The sequence below is a fragment of the Chelonia mydas genome, chromosome 1 (assembly GCF_015237465.2).
Source record: "Chelonia mydas isolate rCheMyd1 chromosome 1, rCheMyd1.pri.v2, whole genome shotgun sequence".
NCBI classification, from domain to species: domain Eukaryota; kingdom Metazoa; phylum Chordata; order Testudines; family Cheloniidae; genus Chelonia; species Chelonia mydas.
Genome location: NC_057849.1, coordinates 61,952,501 through 61,972,855, shown reverse-complemented (window position 1 = coordinate 61,972,855; position 20,355 = coordinate 61,952,501). Strand labels below are relative to the sequence as shown.

General features: G+C 38.5%; 1 protein-coding gene across 4 annotated transcripts in view; it reads left to right on the top strand.

Annotated features, from left to right (window-relative positions):
* Positions 1 to 20,355, top strand: part of DGKH (diacylglycerol kinase eta) — a 261,578-nt gene that overhangs the window by 177,703 nt on the left and 63,520 nt on the right. For 2 of the 4 annotated variants that reach the window (XM_037894669.2, XM_043533377.1), the window contains 7 exons: positions 8,449 to 8,555; positions 9,277 to 9,402; positions 10,327 to 10,429; positions 12,247 to 12,409; positions 16,615 to 16,723; positions 17,001 to 17,140; positions 19,300 to 19,387. In XM_037894669.2, the coding sequence (XP_037750597.1) occupies positions 8,449 to 8,555; positions 9,277 to 9,402; positions 10,327 to 10,429; positions 12,247 to 12,409; positions 16,615 to 16,723; positions 17,001 to 17,140; positions 19,300 to 19,387 (836 nt within the window). Of the gene's footprint in view, positions 1 to 8,448; positions 8,556 to 9,276; positions 9,403 to 10,326; positions 10,430 to 12,246; positions 12,410 to 16,614; positions 16,730 to 17,000; positions 17,141 to 19,299; positions 19,388 to 20,355 lie in introns of all 4 variants that reach the window. The other 2 variants (XM_043533362.1, XM_043533371.1) reach the window with 1 other exon arrangement.

Below are 20,355 nucleotides of genomic sequence, written 5' to 3'. Positions count from 1 at the left end.
CTAGAGTGCAGAAATTATCTAGTACAGGCACATTTCTATAATAACCTTGAAAATATTCAGTTTTATTTTATCATTTATTGGCTTTCCACTGTAACTTCTGTGAAAACTTCAGTGATATGTCTACCTTGTTTCTTGGAATGTGGCAGTAAATTAAGTGTCATATGTGTCCTTATGGAATATATACGACATTTACACACACGTTTTGGTATTGCTTTTTCACTGGGAAGAAAACTATGTTCTAAATACTCTTTATAATAATGGTTAGACCTGTAATTACAAAATAGTTAACTGCCCAGCAAACTCTTGCTGCTGTATAATAATGTAAATATGGTAATCAGTTATTACATGGTATATTATACAGAAATAGATTTTAAATTATATGTTACCTAACTACCTATAGAATTCTGTTCCTGTTATCTGTACTCAGTGCTACATAGCTGGTAAACTGTGCTAAATCCAGTGTCAGGTCCCTGTCCTTTAGTATTCACCATCTGAAGGCATCCAGTGGGATGAAACTGTCCGAGGACATTGATATGAATATATATATGTAAACCCCAAGGGGATTCCCTAGATTCTTGGGGCTCTGTGTGCTGGTAGCTCAGGGAGAGGCACACTGTCACTGGTAGGAAAGGGGAGACAAGGGCAGACTCAGAGTCTGCTCGGCACCCAATAGGGAGTGAGATGCCCTTCCCTGGGAGCTCAGGAGAGGGGAGAAGCCATTTTTGGAGCAGTTTGGGCCAGTCAGGGAAAGGGTAGGACTGGCTGGGGGAAGGGGGCTGGTGAGTCCCAGGCCTGCTTGCAGGGTTCAGTCTCCTCTTCAATTTGTCTAACTTGGGTACATTACTGAGTATGAAGTGGTGTTCAGGGTCGGCTCCCTCCAGCTCACACCAAGTTACTTCTCGTAATCCATACTGGGAATTTATTCACTTTTCCTGGGAAATCAGCACGGGTAAATGTAAGGTCTGAGTTTAAAAGACAGGATCCTTCCTGGCAGGGTCACCAGGGCAGCTTGGGAGGTCACCAGCACACAGAGCTCCAGGAATATGGGTAATCTCCTTGAGGGTTGCATATATCACAGAAGTTAGTGATGTGTAGCTGACCCCCACAGTCACTGCTGTTTATCATTTCCCATTTAATTTCCCTAGTCATTCAAATAGTTTTCAGTCATTCATGAAGTTTTTAGGGGAAGCAATATCTCATGCTTAATCAGAATTCAAATATATTGCATCTACTATGTCCCCTTTAAGAGCTAATATTCTACTTATTTAATAGAAAAGAGTAAATTTTTTCTAGCAAGAATTATTTTTTGTAAGCTCGTGTATTTCTCCTATACTCCATGATTCGGTGATTTCAACTTTTGTAGTCCATTGTCCTCTAGCTGTTAAGTACCTTTGTTTTTTGCTTCTTAATGTTCTTATAGTTAGCTAGGACTGGCTGTTACATTTACATCAATGTAATTGCCAGGATCGCTCTTTTTTCCCTTTTTGAAAATTAATATTACTTTTATTTTAGTTTTTGGTTACTTCTCAATTTCTTCATGATTTTTAGGTCTAATTCTTAGTGGTAGAGTAATTTGTTTCTGAATGTCCTTTGGATTCTAGAATGTATATAATCTGGACTGGTTTATGTATGTATATTCAAATATTCTTTCACCAGTTTCACCTGTTCTTAATTTATATTTACAGAGTCTTCCTTCCTTTCTAATCATTCAAATATAATTTAATCTTATTGAGGGCAAATTTCATAAAAGGAGTATCTCAGCTAGTCATTAAATTAATCTTCCTAATTTATCTATGATTGACTCACTTTTTAGTATTGCAGTATTTCCACCTCATCTTCTGATATTGTATACCTGTAAAAGCCACAGTTAATCCCCTTTAATTTATTTGGCTAACAAGCTCATTTTGGTTGTTTGCTTTCCTGTACTTTCTTTGTTGTCTCCCTTGTTTGTTTCCAGAACATTTTTTTAAAATCTGATCTTGCTTGAGCTGTCCTTTGTAATACCATGTTGGCCATTTCTTGTACTACACAGTCTTTTTATCAGAGGTAATGTAGGAGGTATGATGTCTTTTAGGAGTAACCCAGAAATCTTCAATGCCACTTCTTCCCATTACATCTTACTCGCTTGTTTCTTTTAATTTGCTAAAATGGTCATGCGTGAAATTTGATACCCATGTACTTCTGTATAATTTCTATTATACCTAATAATCATTTCTATGCTAAATTCAATTAGTGCATGGTCACTGGTTCCAGGCTTCCCTGTTGTTCATATGTACTCAGTGATTTTCTCCTTATCAGTAGATCCAGGATGTCTTCCTTCTTGTTGGTGTTTCTGCTTTCTGGCACATGAATTGTCTTTTGTGTAACTTAGATTGTTTGTATTCTTTGATTCATGGTTAGCTGTATTTGTTACCTTGTAGCTAAACAAAATTCTCTCAATTAGTATCTTGCAGCTTAAAAACTTTTGAGAAATGGTCCAGTAATATTTCATTCCCTCCAGTCCTTCTGGTCTGAAGGTGTTTTTTTCCTCTTTGTTTAATTGTAGCTCATAATTATTTCTGCGATACAGTGCTATTCCTCCAGTTTTTCTTTCCTTTTTATCTCGTCTAAGTACAATATCTACCGTTATCAGAATCATCCCACTAAATGTGATGCCAGCAAGTCCAGGTTTGCATCTAGCTAGTGTGAATAACATCCTGATTCCTATTGCATTTGTGCACAGACATTAGTAATACAGAAAAATTCATGAAGTGCCTTGCTTTGGAATTCCATGCGAATAATTTCAGTTAAGTGAAATTCTCATTCCCCATCCCTTCCAAACTTCTCTTTCCCTCAAAGTTGTGAAGTCTGCCTTATTTAGGAGTCTTGAATTTAGGAGGTTGGTTAAGTGTAGAGACAGTTTTCAGACAAAGAAGCATAATAACCCACAGAACCCTAAGAATGCTCCTTGGCCTCAGTCACTCACCACTAATAAGTTTAGTATTTATTGGTGCTTCTGTCCATATCACTTTCTAAGGAATATTGCTCTTGTGTATTCTGAATACAAATAGAGTAAACTCAACCCAGGTTTAGTTCTGAATATAGCATTATAGAGAGAGTCGATAAATTTTTCATAACAGAGCTAACATTGACAATTCAATGTCAGTCATAGGTAAGTTAAAGACTTCAGTGCAAATGAGACACTTTCAACCTTATTTCTTACACACACAAATTACATTAACATTTTTAGGTTGCAAAGTCAAACAATCAAAAGTTAGGAAATGTCAGAATTAAGGTTGTCTGTGCAACCTTAATCCGTCCCCCTGGTGGCACCTGTGTATTATGAGACTGTCTTCAGTTACATAATCACATATTTTTTCCATAGGACCCTTACCTCATTCAGTGAACACGGTGGACCTGCTCTGAGGACGAATAAGGATTGTGTTGTGTAGGAGGCTGTGGGTGGTAGGACTTCTGCCTCGTTTATTGTAGAAATTGGAAGTGAGTGAGGCAATGGATTGTACGAAGAGAAAAGATCATTAATTGAATGCTGCCCTGGAGGGTTGGATTCTATGTGATGCTAAGCAAGTCACTTAAACCAAACTTTTCTTGGTGGTCACTAACTGCGTGTTCCTCATTTTCTGGGCACACAACATGAGACCCTGGGGTCTGATTTGTGGAAGTACTGAGTGCTCACAGCCTCAGCTGAAGTCAATGAGTGGAGAGCTTTGAACATATATAGTACTATGTGTTGCTAAGTGCACTGAAAAATCAGGTTCTAGGCATCTCAGTTTGGGCATCCAAAATTAGTGGATGCTTTTGACCGTATTCTCTCTGTACCTCAGTTCTTCATCTATAAAATGAGGGTAACACCACCTCCTCATCTCACAGGGTTGTTGTGATGTGAAGATAAATTTCATTAATGTTTCTGGGGCACTCAGATTCTATAGCAATGAGTGCCATAGAAAAGTCCATAAGGAAATTAATATTTGTGTATTCAGAGCAGGGTTTGAATAGTATGGATTAAATAGGGCTAGGGGCACATGTGGAACACTGCAGATAAAAGATAACATTGAATAGCTGCTTGTTATTTGTGCAGTGTCCATCCTGTGCACTGAATGAGACCGGGGTCCTGTGCGGAAAATATAGTATGTGATTTTATAATTAAAGACTATCATAATGCATATGCACAGGGGGGGTCGAATTAAGGTTGCAGAGGCAACCTTAATTGTGGCATTTCTTAATATTTGAATGCCTACCCATTCAATCTTAATGTTTTAATATAGTTTTTGTGTGTGTAGTATATAAATATTTTGTTATTGGCTGACTAAATTTACATGACAATGAGGAAGCTAACAAGGGATCTCCAAATTATTTTCCTGAACAGGTTTACCTAATACAGGCTGCAATTGGAGTGCTTTGAATTTTGTTGTTTTCATGTCAGTGTTTGAATCTCTTTTCAGTGTGGGTTTTTAAGCCCAGTATTCTTGGTAACAAAATAATAGCTTCTGTGGACTCTCACAGGACAACTGTTTGTTTCTTGACAACATAAACTATGGGTACCAGAACAGTGATCTCCTTGTCAGTTTCAAAAGTTTGGCTTTAGCTTTTAAAGTCAGGGAAAACATTCCCAAATAAGCAGCTGTTCTTTGAAAACCACCAAAAAAACCTTGTAGGACAACAGAGAGGCTTGGCAGGACATGCAGATTTTTTCAATGCAGTATAATTAATAAATCAGTCAAGAAAATGAAATATCTTTAATGCAAAACCATGTTATAACAGAGATGTTTGTTTTCAAAGCAAGAGGTCCCATGACAGTGTATTATTTCCTTAACTTTATTTCTATTATACCTAATAATTGCTATAGATTTTAATTATTGTATCTGGCAACAGATGTTGGTGCAACTGTGACAATGTTGAGTAATTAAATGGTCTACTTGATTGCTTTTCAGGGAAAAATGTTGTATATTACAGTTAATCAGAGAACTATACCAGACAATTTATACTTTTTAAAATTATACTATATATTGTGAATAACCTGGTTTCTGACTGGCTGCATTTTTCCTTTCCTTTCCTTTCCAGCTTTATCAGAAAATTGTCAGTTGATATCCAGAGATATACAGAATGCTACAGAACTCATTTTTTAATCAGCCCCAGTATCATTTGAGATAGGAGCGCTTAAAATGTCACATTTGCAAAGCTCTACGTTAGTTATGGTTGAATTCCACTTTTCTTTATAAATGTTATCTTTAAATGGTGGCATTGCTAAAAGGGACACTATGAACAAGTTCATAATTTAAAGAAATTGCAAGTCTTCTTCCCCATTATTCATTTGTTCTTTTCCAAAGGTCATTGTTCCCACCACCCTTATTTCTGACAGTGTTTAACATACAGGGTGGCAGGCATTGTTTTTTGGTAGTGGGTGGGTTTATAGATGTCCATCTTCAAATAAGGCTGCCTAAAGACAGCCACATTTGAAGATGGACAAGAGGCAGGGTGTTCAGAGAGCACATGTGAGCGGTCACTTGCCAGGGTATTATCCACTGTTCCTGACTGGATACTTGCCTTTTTACTGGAATGCTGGTTATAAGTAGGTTTGAGTTACTTTTTGGTTGGTTCTGAGTCTGAATTTGCAGGTCCTAATTAGCACCCATAGCCCTAGCCAATCGGGCAGCAAGCCATCCAGGTTGATGAGACATTGGACACAGAGCCATGCTATCTGATTGGATGGTAGCTCTTCCAATGTACTGTAATGAAGTGAGGACGTACAATTATTTCCTACCTCTCATTCCCATCACTAGAGCTTCCAGGTTCTTCACAGGTGGATTGGATCTGCATAGCAAGTTCCTGGTGGACCTCATGGAGTCTTCATTCCTTTCCTTTCCCTTCCAAGGTCACAGGAAATTCTGCTTGGGATATATACATATAAACATTTGTTAAAAATCATTTCAGGTATGCTGAGAAATGCTTTCCTTGCAGCATGCCCTAGAGGTGATCATATTATGAATTAGTCTAATCCCCTCCAGAAGGTTGTTCTACAGCAGAGCTCCCTCTTCCTCCCACTCTTGTGTTTGTCATGGCTTTCATACTCTGTGTTGTTTCAGAGTACAGCTGTCTTAGTGGGTCATGGCGAGGATGTGGGGTATGATGCAGCTTGGTCTTCAGTTGCTGATTGCTGTATAGGTCAGGGCAAAAGCCTTGAACTGGCAATAGAAGCAGACTGGTAGCCAGTGGAGGGATCAGTCCGCAGTGTGATAGCCTCACAACAGCCTGTCCCCCTGAGGTTTGCTGCTGCGTTCTGCCTGAACTGGAGCCTTTGCATTGATTCCACCTTCAGGCCTAGATACAGGGCTTGGTTGGGATTCCCTTTTCATGCTCTCAAAGGAGTAACAGGGCACAAGGAACCCCCTTACTCCCTTGTATTGGCTACCCACAATGTAGGTCTGTTTGTAGGAGTGAGTGGCCTCCGTGGGGTTGCTGCTCCTGTATAGGAGGACAGGCAAGGTTGGTGAAGTGGGGAGCCTTGGTTCTGCAGCCCCTTATTCCCACCCATGTGCTCACCATCGCAATTGAGCTGATGTACAGGGGGAAGTAAGCTGCTAGGTCTAGAAGTAGCACAGCTTGCTTCCCCTGGAGCAAGAGTCAAGTAGGCTTCAGACTGTGACTGAGTCAGGTTCATTTCTGGTCTGCTTCTCAGGCAGTACAACTCCACACTGCCTCTTACTTAGGGCTCATGGTTGACTCTACAATTTAGTCCACAGTGGTTTTGCAATAGACCACCTGCAGGTGACAAAAGTGTGAATCACTGTGTGTAGTGCTGCTCTTGTTCTCATGACCCCACATTCATGGACTGGATTTTCAAAAGCATTCAGCACCCACTTTCAAGGCTATATTTTCAGACGTGCTTAGCTCCCATTCAGATACCAGATTAAGTGGTGGATTTTCAAGTGAGCTGAGCACATGGGGTACTCTTTGAAAAGTCTTCCCCAGGCTGTTCCAGTGGAAAGTGCAGAGTGCTGATCACATTGAAAATCCATCCCTTATTTCTGTGCCTCAAGGGGAGCTGAGCGCTTTTGGAAATCTGTCACCAATGTGGGTACTCAGCATTTTTGAGAATCTGGCCCTATTCCTCTGGCTAAGGAGGGCTAGACATAGATACCGCTGGAGCCCATGAAACTACTGCTACTGCCCATGCTCTTATAAAGCTTTCATGGTTATTGCAAATATAATTTATATAAAGTTCTATAAATGGAATGATCTCATATACTTCCACTAACAAAGACTCAAATGTAATCCATCAGTCTGTTTGGTACAATATGATTTCATTACATGGTATGCTAATTATATCAAACAAAACAAAAATTATTCAGATTTTTAAAATATCAAGCCACATGCATGAGGCATATGTATAATATATTAAAAGAACTATGGATTTTCCAAATAAACCTATTAAAAATTAGGTTTGTCCTTACTCAGGTAACCTATGAGAATCAACAATAACCCCCAGTCTGTTGAATAGACACATGCCCTCCTAATCCTCCACCTTCTCAGAAATCTACGAAAACAGGCTATGTTGGACAAAGGGGAAAGTTTGTTCCAGTATAAAGTTCCTTCTCTGGAAATGCCCGGCAAGCATTTCCTTCACATTTAAACCAGAGCGCTAGCTGCTCAAATGCCTCAGGTGATTTCAGCTGCTGCTGTCACACAGAGACACAATTTCTCAGGTAGTCAAGACTCAAACAATTACATTTTTATAGGTCAAAATAAGTACATTGAATTGCACTTGGAAATTGGAAGCCCATGTGAATCTCAGAGGACAGATATAATATGCTCCTTCCATGAATAACTAAGCAAATTGACTATTGCATTCTGCATCTGCTTAAGTTTCCAAATGGTCTCCAAATATAACCACATGCAGAGTATTCCAATTGCAGTAATTCAGTTTCAAGGTGACAAAGCCATTGATAATTGTAATGAGGGTTGCATTCAAAATGTATCGAGCAAGACATTTATGCTGTCTTTTATAATGTCAATTGAAGATTTTTTTAAAAGCTACAGTATAAAACAATTGCATTTTTAAAAGTAATTAAAATAACTAAAGTTTTACAGATGAATAGTTGAGAAGAGCAAGACGACTTAAGACTGCCATTCCATGGTTTGTCTGTAGATCTTAAAGAATTTCAGAGGACACAGAATAGTGAGTAATCTTGCAGCCAGCAAACAGCAGTCTGTAATTCCCTAGACGCAGTTCAGCAAGTAAAAGGCAGACTGAGAGTTTGAACTCTGAATTTTCTTTATTTTAATTGGTTTGTGTTTTGTCTGAAACAGTACATGAACATGTACTCCTCTGTTTTATGGAGTGATTTGCATTTGACTGAACTTCTGAAAATTTAACTGTTGATGTAATGCTTTACAGAGACTGCAATCAGGGAGTAAATAATATAAAGTACATTTGTCTCTTTTTTCTAGTGTGTAAATTTAAAGCACATAAAAGGTGTGCAGTCAGGGCAACAAATAATTGCAAGTGGACTACGTTAGCCTCTATTGGGAAAGATATCATTGAGGATGAAGATGGTGTAAGTATTATTCAGGCTTTCAGTACTTCACAACAGTTAATTGTTTGGTGGGTATTTTATTTTTTAATTGGCAAGTATAGAATGTTGTGACCCATTAAAGTTAATGGTAGTTAGCTGTATTGCTATAGATACTATATTAAAAGCCTAATTCAGGGGCTCTTCAGGAGACGCATTTACCATCAATGGGCTCTAGAAGGAAGAATTCCATGTTACAGAATTCTGGGGGAAGTATGGACGGATCCTCTGAGCTTTGAGAATTGCTGTGAGAAGCCCCTCTCTTTCCTACCTCAAACCTGAGCAAAGAAGTTGTATTTGTGTTAGTCTTGTTGATATGCTGTTTTCTCGGCCTGCTTTGTCTACTTGTAACTGACACCAGTTCTCCAGAAGATCTGTTTGGAATTCACTGACATACAGATTGTAGTTCTATTGATACATGTAACTGTTAAAATTAAAAGTAGAAAATGTAACAACAGTTTTTTTGTGAGTTGTGTCAAAGTAGATGAGTTAAATTTACAGCCACTGGCATATAATTCTTATCTAGAAGATTAGTGCTAGAATTGCCAAAAATATGCATGCATACAGAAATTTACATACCTAGATATTGGTGCAAAGAGTAAATTAGAAGAAAGTTTCAGGAGGATGCTGAATTACTGATCTTTGTGTAGTTTTAATGGCAAGTTTCCGTGCAATGGTATTTAACTTTCTAACAACTTCCTCACAGATAGCTATGCCTCACCAATGGTTAGAGGGTAATTTGCCTGTTAGTGCCAAATGTGCAGTCTGCGACAAGACCTGTGGCAGCGTTTTACGCCTCCAAGATTGGAAGTGCCTTTGGTGTAAAGCTATGGTAGGTACCATATGGCTTGTAAAAATGTCTTGGATTCTGCCAGGATGGTTATTTACCCTTTATTCTCATCTTTCATTATTTAACCTTTTGGAAGGGAAGGGGACCGATCAGTTCATAGTGAGTGACCTGGACAGATGCGTAACATTCATAATCTAGAATGTCTCTCCCACTTGTCTGTTGTTTTTAATAGGTCCACAAATACAAGTTTTTCTTTAATAGTCCTTGCTACGTATCATGTATCCTTTGCATTTCTCCTAACTCCCTGAGGCCATGGTCTAAAGCTCACTGAAATCAAAGGGAGATTTTTTGCTTTTACTTCAGTGGGCTTTGGATCAGGCCCTTAGTACTTCATCCTATACTAGAGGCCCGTTGTGTTTCAAGCAGGTCATCTGCTTGAATAGTTGGTGACATACTCTGTGCCCCTTATAATTATATGTATGTCTATCATTTTGGCTTCCTAGTCTCTTCTAATAAATATAAAACTAATTGTCTTTAATCTATCCTGAAATATATAATTGCTGAGACTTTGTTTCCCTTGTTCCTATCTTCTGTAGTATTCTTCATGTGGTATAGATTTAAATTCTCCATCTTTCTATCACTGTCTTCTCATCAATATATAATTGCATTTCTTCCCTTGATGCCTTTATCTCTTGTTAGCTTCTCTCCTGCAATTCAGTGCTTTTCCTAGAAGTGGGAAATCGGCAGAATTTTTAAGTATAGTAGTGCATTCAGAATATTTTGTTTAGAACTAGATAACTAAATCTATGGTTTAATGTTTGTATATGTTTGAATATACTGCAATATAGTCTGTTATATATTACCCCATCTCTGAATAATATCTAGCTACTGTATCTATTGCAATTTTACCATAAAATGAGATTATGTGTTGGGAAGCAATTATTCATTTAACTTATTTTTCCTCAGGTTCACACTGCCTGTAAAGATCTGTATCCTCATAAATGTCCGCTTGGACAATGTAAGGTATCCATCATACCTCCAACAGCACTCAACAGCATAGATTCTGATGGTATGTAGTATAACGGGGCCATTAGTAGGAATTCTGCAGTTATGGTTTCACTGAGATTTCTACCTGAAGCAGGGCTAAAATCCCTCTTTTTCACAGATAAATTTAGTCTCCAAATTTAGCACAATAACTCTTCAGATGGTAATTGAATTTTCCATGTAATTATTTTTTAGAAAAGTCCATACTAGCTTGCAGAGGAAATATTATTAAATGCTCCCCTTTAAAAATTTTCTGTTCTCATGTTTCTCTGGGATCCACCAGCTAAATAACCAGAGTCCTTGAAAACTTCACACACATGCATTCTGACATGGGCCACTTTCAAAAAACACAAAGAATGGTTTTTTTAACTCAAAATGTGTGTTACACAGATTAGCTTACTGAACTCCTCAGATGCACTCTTCTGAAGTTTGAGGATAAAGAAATATAGTTTCCATTTTCTGTCAAGATTTTATTTTAATCAGAAACATGAAACATGAACAGATCACCATTAAAAATAGTGAAAATTGAAAGGTGCGCATTGGTTGTTCAGGACAGAGATGAGCTTGACTATAGGTGCGGGAAAGAAGGTGAAGTTGAGGTTGGGAAGATGAATTGTTGAGTGGAGTGTTGAGAAACAACTGTTTTATTATATTTTTTTTTATACTTTGTGTTGGTGGCATATGCAACCCAACTACTTTACCTCTAAGTTAGGCACTTTTTTTTGTATGGGATTGATATAAATGACTGAATACTGGAGATGTTCACTGACTCTGTGAACTTACTGTCTAATGTCTTTGGCTGAAGCAGTGAAATTGCTGCTATTTATTATTCATGCTAAGAAGATTGCTTTCATTATAAGTGCAATTAGATTGCTTACCATTAAAAAAATATTGTTTTAAATTATGCATTAACAGAAAGTGGAATTATATTAAACTTCTTACACTTTCAAAGTCCATTTTTTTAATTCATTAGAACTGATAAGATTTTTAGCTTTCAGATTTCTTTTTAGACAATTAAAGAGAGATAATTGCTTTATTCTTGCCTGAAATAAGAGTCAAAACCTGGTCACATATGGCCTGATTCAAAGTGGTGCTGAGTATCCATAACTCCCATTGGGCCCTCAGTGAATGTGATTTTCATGACAACACTGTCCATTAGCACTGTTTACTAAAGTCCTGATCCAAAGCCCATTGAAATCAATTGAAAGTCTTGCAAAGCTTTGGATTAGACCATAAGGGTGTGTTGTTCTGTCCTTCCATTATAATTCAGCTGTATGAATTCAGTCTGAAATAAAAGTTTTCATGCAAAGTCTCAGTTGGGAGTAATTTAACAATATAACATTTTGTGGAAATGTATGGGGGTTCTTAGATTTGGTGGGAATGGGAACTTTTGTAGATTGGAGGACTCAATTGACACTACTGCACTCTGGTACAACTTAATAGAAGCTTTTAAAAAAAAAGTCAGAAAAAAATATGTTTTGTATCTGGAAAATGTATTTGATGCTATGGTGATGTGTGCTGGAAATAATTGCAACATTCCATCACCCCACCTTTTTGCTGTGGAAAATAAAGCTATTTTCTTTTGTGTTTTGCTAAATTTAGACAAAAAATTCAGGTAAAAATCCAGGAGACAAAAAGCAAAGTAGTAAATCTGAAGTAGGTTTAATATAACAGTGCCATTCTCCTTGAGGCTAATACTCAATTCCGTTTTTGCATTATGCATCGTATGATAGCATCCCTTTTGTCCTTTCATCCATTTTCCTCCTCTTTCTCGTGATTTCTCTTGAATGTGTTCATATATAAAGATCTTATTTATTTCATTCTTTCTAACTTTGTTCACAGGATTCTGGAAAGCCACATGCCCGCCATCCTGTGCCAGTCCTCTTTTAGTTTTTGTTAACTCAAAGAGTGGAGACAATCAGGGAGTAAAGTTTCTTCGTCGATTCAAACAGTCGCTAAATCCAGCTCAGGTGTTTGATTTAATGAATGGAGGACCTCATTTAGGGTAATGAACTTTGCAATCTTGAGCAAGCATTTTCAAAGGGAATTGAGTACAAAGTGACTCAGTTGTTCCCTAATTATAGTATTTTTTTACAAATCTCTGATATTTGCTTTCCTATTAACATTTGTAATGGATAAAAGTAAAATTTAAAACACCAGTCACCTATAACGTCATTATCAGTTCTGTGGGTGTGTAGGATTTTATTTATATTTAATAAAGATTCACTTGAAATTAAAAATTTATTCATATTTTTCATGGACTGTTGGCTAGCTCCAGGCTGTGGTCTCTATGGCTATGTCTACACAGCCTGCAGCAGTGACAGACTGGGGCTTGTGGAGCTTGTGCTAGCGGTCTAAAAATAGCTGTGTAGACAGCGCTTTGAAGTTGTGACTGGGGCTGGAGCTCAGGCTCTGAAGCCCAGGGAGGGGGCTGATCTGCCACAGGCTGTGTAGACATACCTACTAAGGCCCTGATTTAGGAAAGCAGTTAAGCACATGCTGAAGTGCTTTCCTGAATCAGGGCATTATACACAGCTGAAAGAAATTTGTTGTTTTTTGTGTGTATTTTCAACATACAGTTCAGCCATGATTGGCAGCTCATTGTGAATATCTATATACAGAAATATGTACGTGTAACTATTTCTGTAATGTCTTAAAATAGCTTTAGAATAATAATCTAAAAAAAGCTTTAGGGCAGGTCTGTACTACCGGTAAAGCTGATCTAACTTACGTTACACAGGGGTGTGAAAAAGCCCCCGCAAGAGCAACACAAGTTTCGCACTGTCCACACCAGTGCTATGTCAGCAAGAGATGCTCTCTCGCGACATAGCTTCTGCTTCTCACCGCAGTGGAGTAATTATGCTGACAGGAGAACGCCTTCCCATTGGCATAGCGCGCCTTCGCCAGGCATGCTACCGCAGTGCTGCTGCATCAGTGCAGCTCTCCCGATGTAGCGCTGTAGTATAGACTTGCCCTTAGAATTTTGGACACAAATGGCACTTTGAAAATACTATAGGAAATCATGTGGTTGGTTAAGTACAATAGCTTTTCACCACTGGAGACCTAAATTCAGGTTACAGTTTAGGTCACAAATGCAAATGAGTTATTCTGTGAGCTTTACACAGAATTTGTCATGTCTTTGTTTGAGACAAAGCCAGGACTGAAATAGCAGAGGTAATGCAAGACAAGGTTTAAGTAAATTGGTAGAGATATAGGAGGGAAACTTGCCCAGTCTTTGCCATATTTCTATCTACTTCAATGCTTTCATAAAATACTAAATTTATATACAAATGTTTGTGACCTAAACCGATTCCATTCAAATATTGCTTTGTGATTAAATGGCCTAGTCATGGCAGGTAACACCAAGTGAATATATTGATTTTACATTTTTTAAGATGCAGAAGTGGGAATGCTGAGAGCCACTGAATGAAACTGTAAACGCTGTATATAATAGAAACCACTGCAAGACAGGGGTGCTACTCCACCCCCTCACCCCTAGTTCTAGCACTTACGTGCAGAATTATGTTTCTATGATAAAAATTTAAAAATCCCCCCACCCCAATAAAAAATGCATGTATCTATATTTATATTCTCTATATCTATATCTGTAACTCACTTTCCAGCATAACCCTAATTTAGATCCAGACTTAACTTAAACATCCTTTCCACCTAATATTTCACAGTGGTCTCTTGCCAGAGGAAAAAGAGAGGAAGCTTCAATTGAATTGGACAAGCCATTTTTGAGAGATGAAAATTTGAAAAATGAATCTTAAGTTTTTTAAACGTCTGAGGTTTTTGTAAAGTTGTATCTCAAAAGCACCTTGGTTTAAATACTTGACACAGTACTAAAGTTGGGAGGTGATTCACTATGGCAGTGGTTCCCAAACAGGGGTCTGTGGCACCTGGTCTATCAGGTGATGCTGATAACTTCTTGTTTTCAGCTATTTGAAAGGCAAAATCTGATTCTCTGTATAGTGTGCTCTCTGGAGGATTATTTCTGTTCCTGGCATGGCAAATATCATTTTGGCATCAGCTTTGTGATTCCAAACACTGTTTGAGAAGAGTAATATTGTCTTGTTTTGAATATACATCTGCCTATTATACAAGATTCATTATTTTCATTAGAAATGTCAAACACTTCATAGACTATCAGGGTTGGAAGGGACCTCAGGAGGTTATCTAGTCCAACCCGCTGCTCAAAGCAGGACCAATCCCCAATTTTTTCCCCAGATCCCTAAATGACCCCCTCAAGGATTGAACTCACAACCCTGGGTTTAGCAGGTCAATGCTCAAACCACTGAGCTATCGCTCCCCCCATGTACATTGGCCAAACCGGACAGTCTGTGCAAAAGAATAAATGGACACAAATCTGACATCAGGAAGCTTGAATTAATGTGCAAACTAGATACCATTAACTTGGGTTTGAATAGAGACTGGGAGTGGCTGGGTCATTACACATATTGAATCTATTTCCCCATGTTAAGTATCCTCACAGCTTCCAGTCAACTGTCTAAATGGCCCATCTTGATTATCACTACAAAAGTTTTTCTCCTGCTGATAATAGCTCATTTTAATTAATTAGCCTCTTACTCCACCTTTTCATGTTCTCTGTGTGTGTGTGTGTGTATATATAGTGACAAAGCTCTGTCCTTGCCTCTGTGGGTCCCGCATTTCCTGGCAGAATTCACTAGCCTCAGAGGCTCACTGTGACCCTCCTCGTAACCCTTCTCTCTCTAGAGACAAGGGTCACAGTCTTCATTGAGCCATTTTCATCATAAGCCAGCAAGGGAGGTGAGGAGAAGTTATCCTTCCTTGCACAGTCTCTGTTGTCTCCCAGTCTCAGTGATTAATCAGGAGGCAGTGGGGGGAAGAGCCCGGGCCCACCCTCTACTCCAGGCTCCAGCCCAGGGACCCTAATAGTATCCGCTATGGTAGCTGACCTTTTAGAAACTACTAAAATTCCCTGGGCTACTTCCCCCACAGCAGCCCTCAGTTCCTCAAGCTCCACTTCACCCTTACCTCAGGGCCTCCTCCTTTGTGCCTGATATGGTGTGTACTTCTCAGTCTCTCCAACAGCACAACTTCCTCCCACAGCTCCTGACATGCACACCCACCTGACTGACTGGGAGGCTTTTAACTGGTTTCAGCCAGCCCCTGATTGGCTTCAGGTGTCCCAATCAACCTAGCCTTCTCCCTGCCTTCTGGAAAGTTCTTAATTAGCCCCAGGTGTCTTAATTGACCTCGAGCAGCTGCCATTTCACTTATCCTGGTACCAGGGATTTGTTTAGCCTGGAACTAATATATCTATCTCCCACTACTTTTCAAAAATCTGACATTCACATTATATACAGAAATAATGCTAAGATGATACATGTTCTGGAAAATAAAATGCACAAAAATACCCAGCCCTATTTTTATCGTTTAAAGAATCAGTATTTTTTTAGTATTTCTCCCTTTATTTTCTCTTAGTTTTCCCATTCCTGCTCTCTCTCCTCTTTGATCTCTATTTCTTCATGTCTCCTTCTCCTTTCCTGATAGTCTCACCTCTCCATTTGTTCTCTGTCTCCTCTGTCCTCCTTTTCTTTATCCCCTACGGAGAGTATTGTATTGTATATCTTGGCAGAATTTGGAGAACTGAAGGAACTGGAGGCAGGTAAAGTCTATGAGCAGAAACAAGATATTGTTTGAAGATCCAGTATGAAATATATTCGCTCTGTTTGCCTTATATACCCATGAGCACCATGTCATGTATAGTGATTGATTTTCCTTTGGTTTAGAAAAGTCACAAGTTGGCAAGGGACATCCACATTCTGCACCACACCGTGCAGTCATTACTTAACCTTTACTGGTGCAAAACTCCCATTGACTGCTATGGTGCCTCAAACATCTGACTTTGATTGGCATTCTCAGAGCATGGACTCTATGGTTTGCCCAGTATTCTGACAAACCTCATATTTTTAAAAAACCTGAAAACTGTGCATGATATCTTAAAGGGAAAAATTTCATTAAAATTCTGTATGTTATTTCCCAGAAAATGTGGTAGAGTATATTATAACAGACAACGTGTAAGTTACATATGGTGTAATAGTTGGATTTATCTACATCCCTATTATCCTAAAAGCAAAAGCAGGCACCTATGTACCCCACAAGCATTTTCACTGAATATCCATTAATGGGCATGAATTCTAACCAGTTGCATTTTCCCTTCAGTTTACGGTTATTTCAGAAGTTTGACAATTTCCGGATTCTTGTATGTGGTGGAGATGGAAGCGTTGGTTGGGTTTTGTCAGAAATTGATAAACTCAGCTTGCACAAACAGGCAAGTGTATGTACTTACTTTTTTTTTCTCCCTTTTCCCACAGATAGATAGATAGGTAGGTAGAGAGAGGGCCAAATCCTGTAGTCCTTACTTAATCAACACTCCCCCTGAAGTTGCTGGGAAATTTGAACTGAATATAGACCATAGGATTTGACCTACAGGTTTGAATTAGTAATCAGCTATATAATTAACATTTGCTTCTTGAAACATTTGTGTTAGTTCATGCTTCCAGTTCTTTTAGTTGCAATAAAAGATTTGTTCTTTTGCTGTATTTCAGTGTCAGCTGGGAGTGCTTCCCCTTGGTACTGGAAATGATCTTGCCCGTGTCCTTGGTTGGGGAGGGTCATGTGATGATGACACACAACTTCCTCAGATTTTGGAAAAGTTAGAACGAGCCAGCACTAAAATGCTGGACAGGTAAAAATATAAGTATGTATGTGTATTTGTGACAAATTTCAGAAATATTTGCCTGGGTTTCTAATGGCCTAAAACTCTTTCTCAGCGGTTTAATTGTTGTTTGTTTAAACAGCTTAAAAGGTAGCACATTAACAAAACCCATGACCAGCTGAGTTCATTTTCTTAGTTTTGTTAAGACTTTCTTGGTCCAAAAGCAACTGTTCTCCCTCTTCCTTGTTTTGTATGAGAGCTGCATGCCAGCTGTGTTCATTCATGTAGCAAAGGAAGATCTTTGAGTTTTTAAAATACAAATTGGCTGTACTGACAATCCAAGGAAGACATCATACCATATTGTTTATTGGTGTGTATATGTGTTTTGTACACGTGTGTGTATGTATGTGGATATTATAAAATAATTACATACTACCCCCATTCCCATGTCTCACACAAAATCAGGAGTCCTTTTTAATGTGAACTCCTCATCTGATCACTTAATCATTTTACAACATAAAAAAGTTCTTTGTTATTGATCCTTAGTAATAACTTTAATGTAGGCATTCAGAAACGTGCCTAGAAGACTATTAATAAATCACTTTTTTCTGTTTTAATTAAAAAAAACTTGGTCACTTCTCCCCATAAATTCCATAGACTGTTTCCAAGGTCATTTTTTGGCAATTACTTGCTTTCTTTTGCATATATTGAGGCATTTTAGTTTTAGCAGTTTCATACTGTCAGTGCTATGCAATACTGTGCTATGCCAGAAAGAAGTTGATATTAATGAAGATTCGTTGTCCCAGAACTGTTCTAGATTGAGGTGTCAGTAGAGGAGATTTTGGAATAGATTGATAAACTAAACAATAACAAGTTACCCGGAGCAGATGGTATTCACCCAAGAGTTCTGAAGGAACTCAAATGTGAAAATGCAGAACTACTAACTATTATACGTAACCTATCACTTAAATCAGCCTCTATACTAAATGACTGGTGGATAGTTAATGTGACGCTAATTTTTTTAAAAACAGCTTCAGAGGTGATCCTTGCAGTTACAGGCCAGTACGCCTAACTTCAGTACCAGGCAAATTGGTTGAAACCACAGCAAAGCATAGAATTATTAGACACAGATAAACGTGATATGTTGGGGAAGAGTCATTATGGCTTTTATAAAAAGAAATCATGCCTCACCAGTCTATTAGAATTCTTTGAGGGAGTCAACAAACATTTGGACAAGGGTGGTCCAGTGGATATAGTGAACTCAGACTTTCAGAGAGCCTTGGACAAGGTCCCTCACCAAAGGCTCTTAAGCAAAGTAAGGAGTCATGGGATAAGAGGGACAGTCCTCTCAAGGATCAGTAACTGGTTAAAAAATAGAAAACAAAGGGAAAGAATAAATGGTCAGTTTTCACATGGAGATAGGTAAATAGCAGAGTTCCCAAAGGATTTGCACTGGGAACAGAGCTGCTCAACATATTGCTAAATGATCTGGGAAAAGGGGTAAACAGTGAAGTTGCAAAGTTTGCAGACTATACAAAATTACTCTAAAATACTGGGTTAGGTGGACCATTGGTCTGACGCACCATGGCCATTCTTATGTTCTTATCTCAAAGTGTTTCGGAAAGGACGGTAAGTATCGTTAGTCCTTTTTTACAGATGGGGTTACTGAGGCACAGAGAGGTGTGAAGTGACTTTCCTAAGGTTATACAGTAGGTCAGTAGCAGAATTTGGGAATACTAGCCAGGTCTCCTGACTTCCAATCCAGAGTCGTATCCAGTGCACCACACTACCTGCTATAAGTATCTGATGCATAATGAAAGTTGATGGGGAAGTTTTTATACAGGAAGTAATTTGGATATCATAGATAATACATGTTAAATAATTAAACAGTGAATTGTTGTGAGATGACAACAAATTCTCATAGCTCAGTGCCTTGACTTCAAGACATGCTGATAATTCACAACTCCCACTAACTTTCTAATAAGAGTTTTTGTTGTTCAGCATGCTCAGGGTGAAATCCTTTTTGAGGCTGAAAACTCCAGGAAAGACCCCTTATGTGTGTGATTATTTAGTAATTGGTCACTGAATTTTCTTTCTGTTGACAAGTGAAAGTGTTTGTTTTGTGGATGTTCTTAGAAGACTCTGATAATTTGGAAAACTTCAAAAGCTGCTGCTTCTGTTTCCTTCAGATGGAGTATAATGTCATATGAACTGAAATTACCATCAAAGCCTTCTATTCTTCAAGTTACTCCAGAAGAGGAATCTGAGGAATGTCAGGTGAAGCTTTATTTTGCATACACTTAGCTATTTGAGTGACAACACTGAAAAGATAATGAAAACAGTTCTGAGAAGTGGTACAGGAAATAAGAAGTCTCTTCAATTGCTCTTTAAGACAGATCTAGTTCATGTCATAAGTATATAAGATAATAAGGTTTCCATTTCTTGGTTAAAATATTTCATATGATTTTTCCAAAAAAGAGTGAGGTGAGTGGATGGTCCTCATCAGAGGGATCAGAAATAACTCATACCAACAGTGCAATAATTTTCTTGTAAAAGCAAACATTTACTAGTATATCTTGAATTTGGGAAAAATTAAATGAGAGGTTTTTTGGGAAGGAATGTGCTTTCTTGCCAAGAATAAAGGCATTTTGGACCTGATGAAAGTGCCTTACAGGACTTCATGTTCTCCTCTCCCCTTTTTGTCCATTCAGAAGTCTCCAAATAATTGCTGGACTGGTGGAATATCTTAATACAGCTTTCAAACTAGCTGCCTACCTCACTGCTATTGTAGCATCGATCTGGGGGTGGAATGAAGTGTTGTGATTAAATTCATGTGGTATAAAAATGTAGTTATGTCTGGAAATGGTAAAATGTCACCCTCCTGCAAGATTCCATGCAGCTATCAATCTTAACTTGAGAATGCTTGAGAAACAGAAATTAATTAGTAGGTTGCTGATTAATTTAACCATTCAAACATTACCAAATCTATTTGGATAGTCAGGAGTTGTTAAACTCTGGGAGCTCATTAGATAACTGAGATTCAGAGAGGCTGGGGTCCCAACAGCTGAATTTCTACTGTCCTTTTGCAGTGGCGCTGGAACACTTTTTACAGTGAGGGTGCTGAAAGCCAGTGATCCCCCAACTTTTTACCTCTTCTCCCTACCCCACAGAGCTGGGGCCAGGAGCAGGGTTGTGGCTCTGGGCGGGGGGCACACAGACAGGGGTAAGGGGGCCAAGGCTGGGAC